The 22,964-nt window shown below is 36.4% G+C and overlaps 1 protein-coding gene across 5 annotated transcripts in view; it reads right to left on the reverse strand.

The window, feature by feature from the left end:
- The window catches only part of DNAH7 (dynein axonemal heavy chain 7), a 259,550-nt gene that overhangs the window by 144,217 nt on the left and 92,369 nt on the right, over positions 1 to 22,964 (reverse strand). For all 5 annotated transcript variants that reach the window (XR_007517918.1, XM_049887739.1, XM_049887741.1 and 2 more), the window contains 8 exons: positions 22,136 to 22,304; positions 19,777 to 19,879; positions 19,529 to 19,656; positions 12,933 to 13,145; positions 9,470 to 9,568; positions 7,876 to 8,124; positions 5,035 to 5,184; positions 3,978 to 4,160 (listed from right to left, as the gene is read on the reverse strand). Coding sequence is in view for 4 of the 5 variants with exons in the window: in XM_049887739.1 (XP_049743696.1) it covers positions 3,978 to 4,160; positions 5,035 to 5,184; positions 7,876 to 8,124; positions 9,470 to 9,568; positions 12,933 to 13,145; positions 19,529 to 19,656; positions 19,777 to 19,879; positions 22,136 to 22,304 (1,294 nt within the window). In the remaining variant the exon portion in view is untranslated. The remainder of the gene's footprint in view (positions 1 to 3,977; positions 4,161 to 5,034; positions 5,185 to 7,875; positions 8,125 to 9,469; positions 9,569 to 12,932; positions 13,146 to 19,528; positions 19,657 to 19,776; positions 19,880 to 22,135; positions 22,305 to 22,964) is intronic.

Raw genomic sequence — 22,964 nt, forward strand, 5'->3', positions numbered from 1 at the left:
TCCTGTCAGGGGCTAATGCAGCTGATGACTTTAAGTTGAAGCCAATGCTAATTTACCATTCTGAAAATCCTAGGGCCCTTAAGAATTATACTAAATCTACTCTGCCTGTGCTCTATGAAAGAACAAAGCCTGGATGGCAGCACATCTGTTTACAACATGTTTACTAAATATTTTAAGCTCACTGTTGAGACCTATTGGTCAGAAAAAAAAGATTCCTTTCAAAATACTACGGCTCATTGACAATGTACCTAGTCACCCAAGAACTCTGATGGAGATGTACAAGGAGATCAATGTTGTTCTCAGACCTGCTAACACCACATCCATTCTGCAGCCCATGGATCAAGGAGTACTTTTGACCCTCGAGTCTTATTATTTAAGAAATACACTTTGTAAGGCTGTAGCTACCAAGGTTAGTGATTTATTTGACGGATCTGGGCAGAGTAAATTGAAAACCTCCTCGAAAGGATTCACCATTCTAAATGTCATTATGAACATTCGTGATTCGTGGGAAGAGGTCAAAATATCAACATTAACAGGAGCTTAGAAGAAGTTGATTCCAACCCAAAGGATGACTTTGAGGAGTTCAAGACTTCAGCGGAGAAAGTAACCGCAGATGTGGTGGAAACAGCAAGAGAACCAGAGTTAGTAGTGGGGCCTGCAGATGTGACTGAATTATTGTGATCTCATGATAAAACTTGCACAGATAAGGAGTTACTTCTTACGGATGAGCCAAGAAAGTGGTTTCTTGAGATGGAATCTACTCCTGGTGAAGATGCTGTGAACAACGAAATGACAACAAGGGATTTAGAATATTACATAAACTTAGTTGATAAAGCAGCAGGGTTTGAGAGGATGGACTCCAATTTTGAAAGTTCTACTACGGGTAAAATACTATCAAAAGCATCGCATGCTACAGAGAAATCTTTCTTGAAGAGTCAACCAGTGTGACAAACGTCATTGTTGTCTTATTTCAAGGAATTGCCACAGCCAGCCCAGCCTTCAGCAATCAGCACCCTGACCAGTCAACAGCCATCAACATCAAGGCAAGACCTTCCACCAGCAAAAAGGTTACAATTTGCTGAAGGTTCAGATGATGGTTAGTATTTTTTAGCAATAAAATATTTTTAAATTAAGGTGCATACATTGTTTTTTTAGACATAATGCTACTGCACACTTAATGAGACTGCAGTATAGTGTAAACATAGCTTTTACATGCACTGGGAAACCAAAAAAGTTTGTACGACTCACTTAATTGTGATATTTGCTTTATTGTGGTGGTCTGGAACCAAACCTGCAATATCTCTGAGGTATGCCCATAATTGTTTATTGTTGTTGTTAGGTGCAACATCTCTGAGGTATGCCCATAATTATTTATTGTTGTTGTTAGGTGCCATCGAGTCAGTTCCGACTCATATTGACCCTATGCACAACAGAACAAAACACTGTCCAGTTCTGAGCCATCCTTACAATCGTTATGCTTGAGCTCATTGTGGCAGCCACTGTGTCAATCCACCTTGTTGAGGGTCTTCCTCTTTTCTGCTGACCCTGTACTCCGCCAAGCATGATGTCCTTCTCCAGGGACTGATTCCTCCCGAGAATATGTCCAAAGTATGTAAGATGCAGTCTCGCCATCCTTGCTTCTAAGGAGCGTTCTGGTTGTACTCCTTCCAAAACAGATTTGTTTGTTCTTTTGGCAGTCCATTCAATATTCTTCACCAACACCGCAGTTCAAAGGTGTCAATTCTTCTTCTGTCTTCCTTATTCATTGTCCAGCTTTCATGTGCACATGATGCGATTGAAAATACCATGGCTTGGGTCAGGCACACCTTAGTCTTTAAGGTGACATCTTTGCTCTTCAACACTTTAAAGAGGTCCTTTGCAGCAGATTTACCCAATGCAATGCGTCTTTTGATTTCTTGACTGCTCCTTCCATGGGTGTTGATTGTGGATCCAAGTAAAATGAAATCCTTGACAACATCAATCTTTTCTCCGTTTATCATGATGTTGCTCATTGGTCCAGTTGTGAGGATTTTTGTTTTCTTTATGTTGAGGTGTAATCCATACTGAAGGCTGTGGTCTTTGATCTTCATTAGTAAGTGCTTCAAGTCCTCTTCACTTTCAGCAAGCAAGGTTGTGTCATCTGCATAACGCAGGTTGTTAATGAGTCTGCACATGTCATTATAATACTTTACTTTGTCTTCTTGAGACGCCCTTTGAAATTTTCTGTTCAGTTCTTTTACTTCATCAATTCTTCCTTTTGCTTTAGCTGCTGGACGTTCGAGAGCAAGTTTCAGAGTCTCCTCTGACATCCATCTTGGTCTTGTCTTTCTTTCCTGTCTTTTCAACGACCTCTTGCTTTCTTCATGGATGATGTCCTTGATGTCATTCCACAACTTGTCTGGTCTTCGGTCACTAGTGTTCAAAGCGTCAAACCTATTCTTCAGATGGTCTAAATTCAGGTGGGATATACTCAAGGTCATATTTTGCCTCTCATGTGCTTGCTCTGATTTTCTTCAGTTTCAGGTTGAACATGCATATGAGTAATTGATGGTCTGTTCCTCAGATGGCCCCGGCCTTGTTCTGACTGATGATATTGAGCTTTTCCATTGTCTCTTTCCACAGATGTAGTCAATTTGATTTCTGTGTGTTCCATCTGGCGAGGTCTAGTCACCGTTTATGTTGGTGAAAGAAGGTATTTGCAATGAAGAAGTCGTTGGTCTTGCAAAATTCTATCATTCGATCTCCGGCATTGTTTCTATCACCAAGGCCATATTTTCCAACCACTGATCCTTCTTCTTTATTTTCAACCTTCGCATTCCAATCACCAGTAATTACCAATGCATGTTGATTGCATGTTTGATCAATTTCAGACTGAAGCAGCTGATAAAAATCTTCTATTTCTTCATATTTGGCCCTAGTGGTTGGTGCATAAATTTGAATAATAGTTGTATTAACTGGTCTTCCTTGTAGGCGTATGGATATTATCCTATCACTCATAGCATTGTACTTCAGGAAAGATCTTGAAATGTTCTTTTTGACGATGAATGCAATACCATTCCTCTTCAAGTTGTCATTCCCAGCATTGTAGGCTATGTGATCGTCCGATTCAAAATGGCCAATACCAGTCCATTTCAGCTCACTAATGCCTAGGATATAGATGTTTATGCATTCCATTTCATTTTTGATGATTTCCAATTTTCCTAGATTCATACTTCATACATTCCAGGTTCTGATTATTAATGGATGTTTGCAGCTCTTTCTTCTCATTTTGAGTTGTGCCACATCAGCAAATGAAGGTCCCAAAAGCTTTACTCCATGCATGTCATTAAGGTCGACTCTACTTTGAGGAGGCAGCTCTTCCCCAGTCATCTTTTGAGTGCCCTCCAACCTGGGGGGCTCATCTTCCAGCACTATATCAGACAATGTTCCACTGCTATTCATAAGGTTTTCACTGGCTAATGTTTTTCAGAAGTAGACTGCTGGGTCCTTCTTCCTAGTCTGCCTTAGTCTGGAAGCTCAGCTGAAACCTGTCCTCCATGGGTGACCCTGCTGGTATCTGAATACCGGTGGCATAGCTTCCAGCATCACAGCAACACACAAGCCCCCACAGTACGACAAACTGACAGACACGTGGGGGAACTGTTTATTAAGGTATTGCTTATAAAAGAAATATGACTTGGTGTATATCTGTTGCTTACAAATTTCAGAAAACTCCTGGGAAATAAAAAAGCCTAATTTTAATATAATACCATGTTCTAAATTTTTGTGTATGATCTACCAAATGGTCACAGATGAAGAAAAAAAATTCCTGACTCTTAAAGTTGTCAAGGTAAGTCAACAGATATATCTGTTCTCTAAGAATCACTAGTAAAGGAAATTCTACTAATATTTATCATTTGAAGTCAAAGTTTCTAAATAAATAAACACATTTATAACATTTCACAATTTATAAGCAGATGTCCAAACTGGGAACTTACAGTGGCAGGAGAAGCAACTTCTAAATCCATTGGTTCAAAAATAAGATTCATCTGTGGTGACATTTGAATAATCTCCCCACTCATCAGACATAGCTTTTTGTTGTCATCCAGGACAGTGTTCATATTCTCAATCCATACCGCATCTACTGGTCCATCAAAAATTAACCACTTTCTATCTGGAGACTAGTTTATGTATATAGTGAATAAAAGAAGCAAATATGTAATAGGAATAATGTAGGAAACAGTTCAATAATATTATTTCAAAATAAAAAAATGCAGCTCCCCAAAATTAATTTCACCAAGAAAATGTAAAGGCACCCTTTGAAAAAAGTATAGATGTATATATTGTCCCTCAAGAAGGCTATCCATGCATAAACATGACAGAAATATAACATCTTTCCATGTATCTAAACTCAAGTATATATAATATAGTTTAAACTAATATAAGTTAAAAAAAAATTGCTGAGGAAAACAGAATTTTCATTTTGCTTATCTGATTCTATAGGACATTGTGCTCATACAATGTACACACATCTCCCATGAATTGAACTGTCTCATGGTACTATACAAAACAAACAAACAAAAAAAACCATTGCCGTCGAGTCAGTTCCCACTCATAGCTACCCTATAGGATAGAGAACTGCTCCATAGGGTTTCCAAGAAGTGCCTGGTGGCTTTGAACTGCTGAACTTTTGGTTAGCAGCCGAACTTTTAACCACTATGCCACCAGAGTTTCCAAGAGGATGACAGTATAGGACATGAAAATCAATACACCATTAACAGTCTCACAATCACATAATAAATATCATATTCCTCGTCCTTCTTCTGTATACCTCCAAAGCAATGGTGCTTGTTAACACGGTCTTTGGCATCTTTATTGGAGTCAACAATGTTCTTCACAGAAACACCACTACACTATCCAGTAAGGTGTTTTAAACGAATATCTTTAACTATAAATATAAATCATTCAAGTGTTTGAACTGAAAAAAAATTAGAAGTTGGGGTCAGAAGGAAATATAATGTTTTTTAAAATGCATGCAAAAGTGTTAGTACTTACAGTTGAAGAAGCAAATGCTCTAAAACTGACAGCCAGGATCCCATCAGACCATTCGTGGGATACTAAATCAAACTGTCCATACAGCTGACCCATGGTGATAGATTTAGGATTTAAAACAGTAATCTGAACTTTGTTTTCTTCCATTAGTCCCTAAAAGAAAAACAAATCACTTATTTTATACATATAACAATATAACAAGTTCAATCCTTTCCAACACTGCCTTCCATCCTTTCCATCCCCAGAGTTTAAGAAACAAGCTAGCAAACTGAAAAAATGATATGGGCATAATAATATTGTATATTGCTTTCTTCTCTGTGCCCAGGAAGGGGTTAACAATGTATCTTCTAAATTCAGAAGTACTGCAAAATTCTATCATCTTCTTAACCAGGATAAAGCTGTTGCCACCAACGAAATATTTTACCCCAAAGGCAACAAGACTGGTATGAAGCTATAAGCCTGTGTGCACTGACTAAGGAAGCCCGTCCCTTCTGTCCTGTCACTGTGTCACCATTAGAATTTCTAGGTAACGAACCATTTTGGACTTTACAATAGGACAAAAACACATGTTCATATCTTCATCTTTGTTAATCTTTGAGCGGCACCTTGTTTGGTTCTTTTAAAGACTTGTTTTCATAGAAAAACAAACAAAAAATGAAAAATCACAGGATGATAGGAAGGCAAGGCAGGAAGACAGCGAGAAAGAAAGGGTGAAAGGAAGGGAAAAGAAAAGGAAGAGAAGGGAGATAAAAGGAAGGTAAGGGAAAGCAAGAGAAGGAAAGGCAAGAGAAAGAAAACAGCATAGAAAGGGAAAAGCAGAAGAAATAGATGACAGAAACAAGAAGCATATCCATTTGTAGGATAATAAATACAAATGAGTTTAAATTCTTCCATGAAAAGATAAACACCATCAAACTGGAGAAAATAAGAGTTGAACTATTTGCTCTTTATAAAAGGAAAATGATAGATCGAATTGGGCAGCAAATGACTGAATTTAAGGAAGTCACCACCTCTATACACATGAAACAAATATAGAGATCCTAGGGCTTAGGCAAAAGAGGACAAGACTATAGAAGGAGCTTAAAAAGCCCTCAGGAAAAATAAAGTAGGAAAGAAGTAGCAATTAATGAAAAAGGTTTTCCACGGGATAAATGGTATCAAGGTGTTTGTTTTCAATAAGAATTCTGGAATGATTCAGTACTTGAAAATATGTGATTTATCATTTTATTTTAAAGTAAACATCAAATAATACACAGGGGGAAAAAGGTAAATGACAACGACAACCAAAGTTACAAATAAAGACATGAACTAATATATATGCAGGGAGAAAGCAGAGGACGTGATATTGAAATTAGACAAAGTGAATTTAAGGCAAATAACGTAAATAATTTTGTACTGGTTGAAGGGCAGCCTCCATGAAGAAGATATAATAATCATAAATTCCATGTAGGCTATATTGAAATATATGAACCAAAACGTACTAGAAATACATGGAGAGGTGGAAAGAAACAGTATTACTTAGAGAATTTATACAGCCCCCTGACTTTAGCATATCAAAGTAAGCCAAAAAATGTGATATGTGAATAAGAATTTTGAATACAGTGTCTCTCTGAGTTGAAATCGACTCAACAGCACACAACAACAATAGCCATTATATATACATGTGTGTGTATAACATATATGTACATGTATGTTGTCGTTGTTAGGTGCTGTCGAGTCAGTTCCGACTCATAGAAACCCTATGCACAAAGAGCAAAACATTGCCAGGTCCTGCGCCATCCTCACAATCATTGTTATGCTTCAGCCCACTGTTAAGGCCACCACGTCAGTCCATCTTGTTGAGGACCTTCCTTTTTTTTGCGGACCCTCTATTTACGAAACATGATGTCCTTCTCCAGGGACTGATCCCCTCCTGATAACGTGTCCAAAGTATGTAAGACGTAGTCTGGCCAACCTTGCTTCTAAGGAACATTCTGGTTGTACTTCTTTCAAGACAGATTTGTTCATTCTTTTGGCAGTCCATGGTATATTTAATATTCTTCACCAACACCACAATTCAAAGGCGTTAATTCTTCTTCGGTCTTCCTTATTCATTGTCCCGCTCTTACATCCATATGAGGTGAGTGAAAACACTATGGCTTAGGTCAGGTGCACCTTAGTCTTCAAGGTGACATCTTTGCTTTTTGACACTTTTAAGAGGTCTCTTGCAGCATATCTGCCCAGTGCAATGTGTCATATTTTGTATATATATAACCCAGTGCCATCGAGTCAATTCCGACTCATAGCGACCCTATAGGACAGAGTAGAACTGCCCTGTAGAGTTTCCAAGGAGCACCTGGAAGATTCGAACTGCCGAACTTTTGGTTAGCAGCTGTAGCACTTAACCACTAAGCCACCAGCGTTTCCTTGTATACATATATATATATATACATATACACATTCCAATTCAGTACCACTAGCAGCTAATAACAGAATTTGCATTACAAATTTAACTACCCCCAAAATAAAAAATACACTTCTAAAAGTATGAAAAGGAAACTTTCAGATTTTTCTGTGTTTTCAGACTTTTTTCTACAATGAAAATGTATTAACTTTTATAATTAAACTTTTTTTAAAAATGAAACAAAACATTGAGAGTGGCAAATTTGAACTACATCCTTTATATGCTGAACCTCCTGCTTGTTTCATTTTATGTTCCTAAGTTTATTTTCTCTTTGACTCATTTTTCTCATGATTTAAGTTACTCTATTACAAATATCTGTTTAAATGGTCTTACGTTCCTTCCTGCGCACAGCAGGTTAGAACTACATTAATGCATTAATAATAATAATGGTGTTGACTTACCTTTTCACATATATCATTTAGTGCTCCAGCTAAGACACGATATGCACAGGTCTTTCCTCCAAATGGTTCTCCAACAATCATAAAACCATGACGCACAATCATCATTTCATATATTTGAAGAATCTTCTCAGAAAAGAATTTGGTCATTTGCAAATTCATGGAGTCACAATTATCTTTGATAGCTGCCAGCAAATCATTGTAATCTGGCTTAGGTAATTTTACTCCAGGAAACAAATCTGAAGTAATTCCCTGAAAGTAGATGATTTTGGGGGCTATACATATACACACATACATACAAACACGATAAAATTTCTCTCATGTAATCTAATGTAATGTAATCAATCAATCAGTTGAGGTGGTACCACTTCTGAGTTACGAAAAGACCAGAATAGACAAAGGCACACACACGTAGGGAAAGAGAGAGGACTCGTGAGGATTATCTACAAGTAAAGGAATGCCAAGGATTGCTGGCAGACACCAGACACTAGAAGAGAGGCTCACAGAAGGAATAGACACGGCTGAGACCCTGATTTGGACTTTTAGGCTCCCGAACTGTGAGAAAATTAATTTCTATTCTGTGGTATTTGTGTTACAGCAGCACTAGATAACTAAAAAGGCACTGCTAAATGTTCACTGAATGAATACATGATTGCACAAGAATACATCTACTGGGGTAGAATTTCTCTTTCTAAGAATAAAGATAGATTTACTCCTAGAAAATCTGTACAGTGCACTAGTACCAACGAAACTGAGGGCAAACTTTAGGAACAAAATGTGGACCCCGTCCTTGTTGATTTGCACTAAGGAATAGTAAGGAAAGCCCCTTTTAGAGTGATGAAACCTGGTCCCTAGGGACAGCTTATGACACCGAGCACTATAGGGGAAGTGTCACTTCTCCCCTTCCCCAAGACAGTCATATATTTCCCATCTTTACATGGTGAAAGCTGCCTGTACTACATGTTGGCATAAGTTAGTGCAACATCTAACATTGGCAGAAGCCAACTACCCTCTTGATTTCTTCTACCTGAGAAGAGGAAGTAGAAAAGGCAGCAAATGATACTACGAAAATTTTAGTCATTATTCTAATACTTCCTCTCAAATACCAATCTTTTAATCCTGAAGATTATTAAGCTTAATTCTTATCTTAATTTATCCTGAAAAACAATTCCATAAAAGTCGTCACATTCATTGGAAGAAAGTAAGCTTATTTCTTTTATTTCTTCAACCATTAATTTAGCAAACACTTATCACACCTATTCTGTTCTAGGGATTCATTAATGTGTTAGACAAATTACATTCCTTCACAGGGCCTACATTCTAGCGGAATAAAATCAAACATATTTTGTAAATTTAGTGTGCTCATTATGAGGTTAAAAAAATACTACCAAAAACCCTAAGTTGTTAAAAGTCATCCAAAGCAAAAAAGCTGTCTAAACACATGTCAAGTAAAACATGGAATGATCTGTGTCTCTGTGCTGTATCATTGTTTTATATAGTGGAAGTTTCTCATACAGAGCTTTGCGAACTTGGATATTTCATAAATACATTACTATAAGAGTTTTGATACATTGTAGTAATAAATAAATGTTCTTACCTCAAAGAGTGGTAAATCATGGGACAAAAATTTTGGCAGATTTACATCAATAATAGATCTAAGCAGCAAAATTTCTTCATTTTCATTTGGGTATTTCAGCTAAAAGAAAATACACTCGTTATCATATTTGCATCTGCTAACCATACACCCGTGTGCACATGTACGCACATATACAAACGCACACACATACACATACTCAGGCCTCACAGGCAACATGAATATGCTGAATTTTCTACTAGTTTATTATAAAAACTTACGTTGAACTAACTATCCATTCACGGATGTGCTAGATAAAGAACTATTGGCCATGTATTCAGCATAGCTTGGGAGTTGTTATTGCCTATATATTGGGTAGGAGCTTGCTTGTCCTCTGCCTTTAAGATCAGTAGTGGGTTAGCTAATTGAAAACAATTATTAAGAGTAATCTTCTGGTCTCATGGCAAAAAATGGCTGCCTCCTTCTCCATGAGACCATAAGAATTGGATGGTGCCTGGCTACCAGTATTGAATGTTTTAGTTGAAGATTCTGTAGAAGAATCCTGATCAAAAGGGAGAAAATGCAGAACAGAATTTCAAATTTTCACGGACTCTAGACTTTCTGGACCTGTGGAAGATGGGTGAACTTCCAAAACTGTTTCCCTAAGATAATCTTTAAACCTCAAACCAAAAATATCCTCTGAAGTCTTTTTAATAATAATAATAATAATAATAATAATAAAAATAGGTTGGCTTAATTAGTAAAGAATGTTTGCCTTCAGCGTTGTGCTCTTTAAGAACTATCTATATGGGATCAAACTGACAATAGCAACTCAAAAGATTAGATACGAAATTTAGAGGGCAGTAAGTTTATGTTAATGAGGGAGAAACAATTTAGAAAAGGAGAGTGAGGGTGATTACACAACTTGAAGAATGTAATAAATGTCCCTGAATTGTACGTGTAGGAATTGATGAATTGCTGTATGTTCTGCTGTGTACATTCTCAACAATAAACAATAATAAATTATAAAAATATAATCGTTTTTTAAATGATGCATTTAAATTTAAAACATAAATGCTTACTCTTTCGCCAATATTTTGAAGTCAAAGCCTTTTCTTTGACTGTAGAGCTATACACTGTTTTTCTTGCTAAAACTACATTAATAAATGCACCATTTACTTTGTGCAGTTTTGCCCTGTTCTTTTTTTTTTTTAAGGGGATAATGCTCTTAAAAGGTACTTGTAAGGCATTCTGAATATAGCAGCCTTCTAAATTTTTTTCGGTCTTTTACATTGGTCTCATCCACACCTAATTCAAAGTCAGTTTTTTAGCATTTCTCCTTTACTGAATCTTCCTAAAACAATGAACTTAGTTTTCATAGAAACAAAACTCTTCTTATTTTCACACTTATATATCACCAGTTTACACAAAATTTAATTAAATGACATGTTAATAGTAACATGTCCAACTGACTTCAAAAAGGTTTAGGAACAAATAAGCTGACTCTGGGTAAGGAATACAGCTCAACTGACTGAAATCGAAATGAGAGGGTAAAGCAGCACCATGCCTGCTGGCTGGGAGTTCAGCAGGTAGGTGTGTTACGTCAGCAAGTTGTACAGAGACTAGAGAGGGTTGGTTAACATGCTAAGTAAGTTAAGTAGGGTTGCTTAAGAAAACTTGTATTAAATTCCAAAGCACCTGTAATATACCTAAGGTTTACTAAAAATGTGACTGAACTATAAACTTGTTGCTTGACTGAACTATAAACTCCTTGTTCATATCCATAACCCACCCAAAAAAGCCACTGCTGTCGTGTAAATTCCGACTCAGAGCAACCCTACAGGACAGAGCAGAACTGCCCCGAAAAAGGGTTCACCTAAATAACATAAATCTGAACTCAGAATTATTTCCCTCAAATTTAATACTTTGCTCAACACCTTTCTCCAACATTTTGTTTCCTAGAGCTTGCATTTAATTTTCCAGAACTTTCTTCCTTGTCTCTAAAATCTTTTTGCCTAATAATTCCATGTTCCTGCTTACCAAGCTTAACCTTACAAGGCCAGTAATGCCTGAAAGTTGAGTTTGACCATCTCTGAATCTCCAGAGCTCCCAATGCCAAAGCTAGTCCTGCTCATCTGCCAGCTACCTACATTGTGACTTGTCAGAAGTATGTTTTATTATTTGAGAGGCTATCATTTTAAAGCAAATATCTAAATTGTTTTCTGATATAATAAAAACAAATTTCAAAGTATACAGGCCAAAATGTTTAACAATTCTAAATTAGTTTTGACAGAGAATGATAGGATTCATTTGCAGGATTCATTTGCTGCATAAACTCTAACAGATCAATTACAGAGCCAAGATTTCAGTGATGACATACACTAGGACAACGCATCATCTTTTCCATTATCTGACCACAATATCATGCTGACACGTCAGGTTAATACAAATTGTTGTGTCTAGTTGCTTTTGTTTACTGCAAAAAGCAATGACTTGATGTTAGACTAATGTGGAATAGGATATCATCACTATGTATCAGAATTCTTGATAACATTATTATAGAAGATAAAAATGCATGCCACTGCTCTTAATCATGTAGGATATATTTGAAAATTTATCTTTAACATGAAAATTTTACAAGGTCACATTGATGCATTTTGATATTAACTATAAGCTTATCTTTCATAAATAACTAATTAATATATAGTTATATTTCATGATTCCACAAAATAATTTCAATGAAAAGTTGATCAAGTCTAAAAGTATTTGGGCTTTTCATCTGTATGGTTATAACTAAGGAGCCCTAGTGGCACAATGGTTAAGGCACTTGGTTGCTAACCAAAAGGTCAGCAGCTTGAACCCACCAGCCACTATGGGGGGGAAAGATGTTACAGTCTGCTTCCATAAAGATTACAACCTTGGAAACCCTGTGGGGCAGTTAGTTCTACTCTGTCCTATAGGGTCACTGTGAGTCGGAATCAACTCAATGGCAATGGGTTATTTTTTTTTAATAGTTATGATAAACACCGTTTTAAAATTCAAACATTATATTGTAAATCTATTATTACTAGTCAACAGCTTGTTGTGATTGTACAGTTAGATTAAGTGACAATGTATAAGGTCTTCTGTATATATTTATTAATCATATATTATTTCCTTTAAAGCTATACATGTACATGTAGACTGAAAGTCCTCAAAATGTTTCTCAGCAGCAAGCAAGTTTATTCTTTCACAGTACCTACCTTCATATACTCAAAATTATGGAACAGAACTCAAGTCACTAAGAATTACATGTCTACATTTTTGCAAATCAATATAAATTTCCTTCTTCACATGTGCAAAATAACCAATTTTTTTTTTAGTGCAATTATTGATTTTTTTTTTTCAGTCAGTGTTGAAACCAAACAGTTACCGGGTCTGCGGAGGCACACAGCCCTGGGATTTACAAATAGGAAATTCATGTGTAAGAAGCACTTGAGCTTTCTACCTTTAGATTCCCAGCAGCGGTGAGCACTGACTTCACGGCTCTCATTCCATAATCATAGTGATGTTGAGATGACAACTGCTCTGAACACAAACGATACGTAGCCACGATTTTTACAGACAGCGGTCGAGCAGTGACAAACCCACAGGAGTACAGGACTATCTCGGCAATCATGGCATAGTCTGGCACCATCATTGCTACTGTCCGGAAGAGAGCCTATGGTCATGTAGAAAAGGTGCTTTTAAAAAGACCATTCGAAAGATAACCTTGTCCTTTATTTGTTAACATGTTATAATTTTATAGCTTTTCTGCAAAAATCTTAAACTACAATGTTCAAAACATTTAGATAAAAGGAAAAATTGGTTTTCTGTTGTTATATAATAAATATATCATTAAATTTCCATATTTTTTTTCCCTTAAATCATGGTTTAAGAACACCTTCAAATTTCTATCACACCTAGATCTTTGGTGAATTATTAATTCATCAAAGTGTTAAGTATCAAATCATATTCTTCATGAGAAGCAACATGATACAGGGAAAAGAACCTCAGTCTGCAAAATGTCCACAAGCCAGGCTTCTTAACTGGCCTGGTAAGAAAGTGACTGTGCTGGGAAACTGAGCTTTAAGAGAGGCTCCCTTTGTATCTCATAAATTGTGTAATTTTGCTAATCAGGTAACCCCTAGTAATAAGGCTATGTTAAATGATATATTTTGAGATATTCTTAACCTTTTGAATCTGCAGTCACCATGTGAGTCTTTCAACATGTATAGTAAAGGAAAAAAAAACTGTAAAATAAGTTATGGGCAATCATTATTAGAAATGCATCAATTTTAACCCAAAACCCTAATTATCATAGAAGAAAAAATAGGGTCAGTGCTAGGGTCCCTAATACATGGCATAAATAGGATACAAACCGTAACTAATAATGCACAAACACCAGAAGATAAGCTAGACAACTAGGAACTTCTAAAATTTAAACACTTGTGCAGAGTTCAAAAGAGTAAAAAGAGAACCTACAGACTGCGAAAAATGACATAGCCAACAAAGGTCTAATCTCCAAAATCTATAGGAAAATCCAACATCTCTAACAACAAAAAGACAATCCAATTAAAAAATGGGTAAAGGATATGAACAGGCACTTCACCAAAGAAGACATTCAGGTGGCTAATAGACATATGAAGAAATGCTTGCAATCACTAGCTGTCAGAGAAATGCAAATCAAAACTACAATGAGATACCATCTCATCCTGACATCAATGGCACAAATAAAAAAAACAGAAAATAACAAATGTTGGGGAGGCTGTGGGAAGATTGGAACTCTTTTGCACTGCTGGTGGGAATGCAAAATGTTACAACCGTTTTGGAAAACTATATGGCGCTTCCTTAAAAGGCTAGAAATAGAAATACCATATGATCCAGCAATTCCACTCCTAGCAATATACCCTAGAGGAATAAGAGCTGTCACATGAATAGACGTATGTACACCCATGTCCACTGCAGCATTATTCACAATAGCAAAAAGATGGAAACAACCTAAGTGCCCGTTGACAGATAATTGCACAAACAAACTATGGTTCATACACACAACAGAATACTATGCAATGATAAAGAACAACGAAGAATCCAAGAAATATCTCACAACATGGATGAATCTGGAGGGCATTATGCTGAGTGAAATTAAGTCAATCACAAAAGGCCAAATATTGTAGGAGACCACTATTATAAAAACTCATGAAAAGGTTTACACACAGAAAGAAACAATATTTGGTGGTTAAGAGGGAGGGGATGGGTGGGGAGAAAGAAATGCTTACTAGACAATAGATAAGTGGTAACTTTGGTGAAGGGTAAGGCGGTACACAATCCTGGAGAAATCAGCACAACTTGACCAAAGCAAAGTCATAGAAGCTTCATATACACATCCAGATTTCCTGAGGGACTGAGTTACTGGGCTGAGGGCTGGGGACCATGGTCTCTGGGGACATCTACATAGTTTATAAACTGGCATAACATAGTTTATAAAGAAAATGTTTTACATCCTACTTTGGTGAGTAGTGTCTGGGGTCTTAAAAGCTTATAAGCAGCATTCTAAGATACGTCTACTTATCCCACCCCATCTAGAGCAATGGAGAATGAACAAAACCAAAGACACAAGGAAAAGATTAGTCCAAAGGACTAATGGACCACAACTACTACGGCCTCTACCAGACTGAGTCCAGAACAATGAGATGGTGCTCAGCTACCACCACTGACTGCTCTGACAGGGATTACAATAGAGGGTCCTAGACAGAGCAGGAGAATAATGTAGGACAAAATTAACTCACACACACAAAAAAAGACCAGACTTACTGGCCTGACAGAGACTGGAGAAGCCCTGAGAGTATGGCCCCTAACCCACTGCCGTCGAGAAGATACGCTTTTAACTCAGTACTGAAGTCACTCCTGATGTTCACCCTTCAGCCAAAGATTAGACAGGCCTATAAAACAAACAATAACACATGTAGTTCAACCATGTATATGAGACAAAATGGGTGCACCACCCCAAAAGCAAAGACAAGAAGTCAGGAAGGGACAGGAAAGCTGGCTGAATGGAAATGGGGAGGCTGAGGTTGAGAAGGGGAGAGTGTTGACACATTGCAGGGTTGGCAACCAATGTCACAAAACAATATGCATATTATTATTTAAGGAGAAACTAATTTGGACTATAAGCTTTCACGATAAAAAATAATATTCATAAAGCACAATAATAATTAATAAATAGAAAATAAACATAGCTCAATTAAAAAAAAGAAATATATCAATTTTCCAAATTGTAAAGATGATTTTTTTCTCCTGGCATTTTCAACACTGTGGGGCAAATAAACCTCATGCAATGGTAAGAAAATAGAAAATTTAGTAGATTTTAAAAGAATAAATTAGAAAATTTGGGTCTAGAATATGAGTATGGGTCAGAACTCATTTCAGTGGTTCATGCATTAAAATATGACTTTATTGTATTGATTATGAAAAGGAAAATAACAATATTCTAGACAAAAAGAAGTCCCTATGGAGAATGGCAATCATATTCAGAGAGTTTATGAACACACTGGGAAATAGTTGTATTACCCAAAACAGAAGGCAGATAGAAAATATGAACATCATGCCTAAGTGATCTGTTATGACTCTTCCAATTTCAGAACAAAGAAAAGATTTGCATCACGCAAGATCCTTCGAATGTGTTATGCTAAATTACTAGCTAGAGGCCTTATCACTACTATTTTATCAGCAAGGTCACCCTTAAAAACGAAAAGAATAAAATGTTTTTAAAAATAAAAAAATTATATTTTAAAAATAGCATGAGCAAATAAGTTGGAATACAGGAGGCTTAAGCAAGTGTTCTAACCACGACATACTTGAGGAAAAACAAATACAACAGAATTACTATATGGATGGTACCTCTTTAAGGGTAGATTCTCAACAACTATTTTTTGAGTGAATAAAAGAAAGAATGATTGAATGAACAAATCAGTCAGTCAGTCGGTGGTTAGGCTGGGGTGATACAGTCTTTCTACAAGAGTACAGCTTGATACTGGTTTGGAGACAGGATCCAGTACTGCGTGCATGCTGTAGGTTCCCTCTAAATGCCCCAGGTATTTCACAAATTCCTCTTCACATTCTCTCAGCACTATCAGCAATATGGCTGTGGAACTCCTTGAAACAGACAAGTCAGTGGCCAGAGGAACAAAAACAGAGTGAGACAAAGATGTTTCAAGAGGCTATTGTGATTTTCCATTTATTAGGAGTCTTCCATCAAAGATTTAACTTTATCATTTTTTTAGACCTAAGCTGTTCTGGCGGTGAATGTTCTAATCCAGGGGTTTGCAAACAGGATTCGTGGCACGCTAATATGTGGTGGTTCAATTTTAGGTGTGTCAGAAATCATTTGTTACTAATAGCAGGAAGTTTGGACAACCTAACAATTTGGTTAATTTTTTAATTAAATCAGATTCTAGTTTAAGCAATAAACTACTTTCCCGAGTGTGAAAAAAAGGGACTACAGATCCAGGCAACATACCAGGAATTGAATTCCAGTATACATAATCAATATCAGCATTACCCTTCAAGTTTACCTCAGCAGAAATAAATGATCAAGATTCGTTGTTCTATTGCTTCTGGTGAAAGAAAAAGGGTGGTATATAATGAACTATTTGCACTTCCTGAAACATGCTTCCAAGGGACTGCATATGGGTGTAATAAAAATAAATTCAAGCCATAATTTCTTACCATTCCTTTCTAAGGGACTGGATTTGGAGCCTAAGTATTGTCACCTATTCAGGAATGAGCTGAGTTTTATTTGAATGAAATGGAGGATTCAGGACATACTTTGCTTTATTTCTTCTACACTGTTACTGCTAGTTGCTATACAGTAGATACTACCAGGGTGTTTCACGCTGTATACTCTCTGGACAGGTATGTAACATGTTATTGGCTTTGTGACATTAGGATATCTAGACTATGTCTGTTTTGCCATGGTTTTTCACATTTAATTATTCTGAAACAATTATTTTGTATTGATTCTTCAGAATTGTTTCTACTTAAAGTATAGCTTTTCTAAAGTGGAGATGTGTTTAAGTAATTGCTCTACTATCAGGTTTAACCTAGGTGGCAAAGGGCACTTCTTGCATGATATGATACATATCCATTAGCAAAGTTAGTTTGACCTGCCCCATATGCAGAATTTACCAAGAAAATAGACACAATTCTTGAGCCCTCTCATCTGATTGTAGATCATAAAATACTTGAGAGAGAGTAGGGAAGGAGGAAGGATTTGTGAACATATTTGTTTGTTTGGAGAGAGCTGTTGTTATGTTGTGAGTTCCCACATCCGTCATCCCTGCCCCAAGTTCAGTGAGAGCTTGGTACCAAACCAAAACCAAATGCAGTGCCGTCGAGTCGATTCCGACTCAGAGCAACCCTATAGGACAGAGTAGAACTGCCCCATAGAGTTTCTAAGGAGCGCCTTATTTAACTGCTGACCTTTTGGCTAGCAGCCGTAGCACTTAGCCACTACGCCACCAGGGTTTCCGAGAGCTTGGTAGGTATCTGCATATTTGGAGGGATTAGTGCCTGACTCAGGTCTGAGAAAGTTCCAGTGGCCTGGGCAGGAGGTTCAGTGTGGCCAATGGGGACAAAGGATGCATGTGATATGCACAATAATGAGAGGGAAAGCCAATCTTTGCCCAAGATAACCCCCTAGCAGAGTGAGAGCTCCCCAAGAGTGAGAGTCTATGTGGAGTCAACTACCAGAGGTCCAGGCAGAGAGAAGGGAGTGGCAACTGGAGAAACAGAATCTATTACCCAAGCCTCAGGAATGATAGGCAAAGAGACCTAGCAGAGAAGCCCCTGAAGAATCCATGGACACGTGCATGATAGAAGGATTCAGCTATAAACCTCTGCCAGGCCCAGAGGCTTCATCCAGAAGTTAACACTGAACTGTAGAGATTAAAGAATGAGTATGAAAAAAGAGGACTCGAGAGAGCAAAAATAGCATTTTGCAAAGGCAGGAAACACTTACAGGCTAATGCTGCGCAGTGTGAGAGAAAGATGTAGAGAAATGGCAGGACAAAAGGACTTGGGTCCTAAGGCTCTCACGGGTCATACCACAAAATCTGAACTTTATTTAGTAGGCAAAAAAGGAGCCCAGCAGTTTTTTAAGTTTGGAAATTATATGATTAGATTACTTTTGATATACAGTAATGCTGGTAGCACTGTAGCAAGGAATTCATTATAGTGCATTTCAGTGGGGAAGAGGTTGGTGACATACGGCCTTTTACAACAAGACATGTAAGACAGGATGAGGGGCCGAGCCAAGCTGTGACTGTGGGACTTGTAAGCAGTAGGAATTGGAAGATTTTTTGTGAAACAGCACAGCCAGCATTTGGTGACTAACTGAATCACTGGTGAAGAATATGTAGGCTTCGAGCATGACTCTGAAGACTGATAACATTCTCTAGGCCCCAGTACGCTTTTATTTTAGGAGTAAATAACTCTGAAGTAGACTCTTGCATGTCAATGAAAACATTTCATGAGTTTTGTTCATTTAAAAATATAGTCCAGCTCTTAAAACTTTAGGTGGCAATAATAAAGCCATTTTCATTTCAGCCTAAGACATGTTTTCAGAATTGTTAGGTATTTCCAGATATACTTGAAAATGCCTAGGATTGTTTATAAAGATGGGAAATTCTCATAATATTAACTTGAAAAAAAAGAAACACAATTGTTTGATTTTAACATTGTAAAAGAGGCATTTAAAATTTGGGGGAAATAATACAGTAAGCAGAAGAATGCATAACTTTTGATTATTTTCTTGTATTTTAAAAATTTCTATAATGAGCACTATTTTTCAAATATAAATTTTGGAAATTGCATCTTTTGTGCATATTTATCTTGTAAAGGTGCTCGAAGCTTTAAAAATTTTTTTCTGTAACAATTTTCTGAAATATTATAATGTCTAAAAGCAAATACCTTGTATAAAATTCAAGGATAGTACATTCCTTCCTTATATGTACTAACATTTAAATTACAGAAAGGAAACAGGTGATATGATTAACTGTTCCATACCTTCAGATTATCTGGCAGTTCTGAGCGCCCAGCATACCCAGGGTTCATTGTTATAAAGACAGCGCAGGTGGGGTCAAGTTTTAGTTCAGTTCCTTCAAACACTAGTATGTCAGAGCCTGCATTAATACCTGTGGGTAATCAAAAATGAAATGATGTGACAATACCACATAAAAATGTGACTCGTACCATTCATTACCTGCCATATTTGTCCTTTTTTCACATAATGCAAAGACAGACTAGTCCATTACCTCTTTGGATAGTAAGAATTTGTTGAGCAACCACAGAAAGTACTTCCAAATCAATTCTATTAAACTCATCAAAGCAAGCCCAGGCTCCACAAGATAACAGTCCCTAAGAGAAAAGAATAATGAAATTTTTCAATTTTATCTGATTGAATATTGCAATGAAATGTTGCATTTTCACCTGATCTTTTCAAGGATTTAATATCTTTTCAAGGAAATTGCTTATTTGCCCATATCTTTAAAGACAGCTTATTTTTTTCATTACCAATTCATTATTCCACATGAATAAAGGGTTTGATCAACTGAAAAATCTTACAATTGTTATTTTTACTTTCTATATCTCTTTTGGCATGTACACCTGTAATTTCAAAGCCTTTCTTATTTTCATTTACAAGGTCATTTTACTTGCTTTTTCCGTGTGCACTCTATAGCATGGGTTGTAATAATTCTCTAACAAAATTACTTCTGTTGCCAATGAGACCGTCATGAAGTCTGATGCCCTTAAGCGCCAACTAATACTGTTTAAAGACCAAGTCTGCAATCCTAATTCACAGCTACCTCACAAATATGTGCCATGTGATCATAAGGAAAAACTGGAAAATAAAGCATGAGTAGCTCAGTCCAAATTCAGATTTACTTTTTAAAAAAAAATCAAACAACTCAACAAATACTTATTGAACACACACTTTATTGATGTGTGTGTGTGTCTTTGTGTGCATGTGTTTCACTGACTACTTTGTACATATCTTTTATGCAAGGTAAGACTACATCATGCAAACATAGCTAATAGTGGCTGCGCTTAGATTTATACACATTTCATTCTAGCAAACCACAATGGATTGAACATGAAACAAAAAAAAAACAAACCTGTTGCCATTGAGTCAATTCCTACTTATAGTGACCCTATAGGACAGAGTAGAACTGCCCCATATTGTTTCCAAGGAGCGCCTGGTGGATTCAAACTGCTGACCTTTTGGTTAGCAGTCATGGCTCTTAACCACTATATCACTGGGGTTTCCATGCAAGTCATAGTATATTTTATTATTTAGAGAAGAATCTATGAGTTTTATCTCTAATGCATGTTATAACAAATAGGATCAGAAATCACAGACAACAGAATCCTTAGGAAGTCATGTATGCACACAGTTACACAGACTTGAGGCTCTTGACAGCATGAATTATGCCTTTTTCAAATTTTGTATCCCCTATTTTTTAACAGAATCTTAACTCAAAGTATCTATATAATTAATAAAGATTTATCAATAAGGCAAATTAAAGAATTAAGAATATCATTATATAGATTCAAAAATTGAGTACTATATACCTTATGTTTCTTTAAACATTCAGACTATTTGGCTATTCAAGCTGTACTTAGAATCTTAAATCATCATTACAACAAGGCTGTATAATTAGAGAGGGTGAACTAAAATGTTAGGTGGTTATCCAAACGTTTTCTTGATACTGCTTTCATTAGCATTTGATTGTTTTTTGTTTCTAACTTATTCTGAATGTTTCAGCATTATACTCTTTGTTAACCCAAAATCTGTTATAAAATGATCACTCCATGTTTCAGCCCAGAACAGCTTACTCTACAGGATGTGGTTGGTATACTCTTTTTTGTTTGTTTGTTTTTAATAGTGGTTTTTTCTGAAGAAAATTTCAAAATATAAAGATTATGGAATCTTTAAAATGTACTCTAAAATTATAAAAAACCATACCATCAAATAAAAAAACTCCATAATCCAAGGTGGATTATTTTATGTTCAAATGTACCACCTAACATTTTAAAGAATAATAAGCTGTAGCAACCAGGTGCTAAAATAACCAGCTGTTTATAGATAGGGGTTTTACATCCCACATTCTTTTGGAATCTGCCAGACTCATAAGCATGAGAATCTGACTCAGAGAAACAAAAACAAACAAACAAGGATTTCAGGTTTACAAAAAAAAAAAAAAAATTGTTAATTAGAATTTACTTATAAAAGTAAATTACTGAGTTATAATAACTTGTTAATAACAAGATTTACAAGTTAAATAAGTCTTTAGATTTCTACAGTCTTCACATGATGTACTGGCTCTCAAATTTATCTGCCCCAATGCATTTAAGGAACCCCACTATTTCTATCAGTAAGAGTGATCCACTATAGCAGGGACTGACAACTGGAGGGACGGGTAAAACTCCTCCCCAAATATGGTTTTGATACAACCCCACTCACCTTGAGAATTATTGACATAGCACTTTAATTTTTACCTTTAGCTAAACTACATTAAGTATTTTACTTGTAGTCAGCTATGTTTCGTCTATAAATAACTTTCCTCTCTGGTCAGTTATTCTATCGTAGAGATATGAGGAGTTAATTCAAACCTTAAAGAATTTTCCTAAAGCCAGATAATCCAATCCATCAGAGCAGTTGAAAACAACACATTGTTTGGCTACAGCTTTTGCTAAATCTTTGGTAGTCTCAGTCTTTCCAGTGCCAGCTGGACCCTCAGGTGCTCCTCCAAGGTGCAGGTGAAGTGCTCCAAATAATGTTCTGAAATATAAGAAGCCATCTTTGTAGAATAATTGAATTATTTTTCATGCATTCAAAAAAAGAGAAAATTCAAACAGAATGGAATTTGTTACCTCTTCTTTAACCGGAACCCTGGTGGCACAGTGGCTAAGAGCTCGGCTACTAACCAAAAAGGTCAGCAGTTTGAATCTACCAACTGCTCCCTGGAAACCCTATGGGGCAGTTCTCCTCTGTCCTATAGGGTTGCTATGAGTCAGAATTGACTCGACAGCAACAGGGTCTTCTTTAACTATTTCTTTCTTCATCATCACCTCTGAAAATCTTTGATAGTGCATTAATTAATCTATTATTATATTTACTTAGAATAGCTGTTTCTATGACAATCCCTACAAACTCACTTTTAAAATTCAATGCAGACTTCCAGTAAATGTGAAGAAGTGGGCTGACCCTAAACAATCCAGTCCCTCTATTGCAATGATATAGAAATACTAAATAAAATAAAACAAATAATAACTTTTAGAACACATGGACATTTTTGAAAGATGGAAAGGGAACTCACCAATGAAGATGGAATTCAAAGCTAGAGAAATAATTAGGTGCTAAAGTTACTGTGGTTAATATAGTTTTGGGATCTAGATATAAACACAAGCATATTTATAGCCACATAAAAACTAGAAAATG

This window comes from Elephas maximus, chromosome 6 (assembly GCF_024166365.1).
Source record: "Elephas maximus indicus isolate mEleMax1 chromosome 6, mEleMax1 primary haplotype, whole genome shotgun sequence".
Lineage (NCBI taxonomy): Eukaryota > Metazoa > Chordata > Mammalia > Proboscidea > Elephantidae > Elephas > Elephas maximus.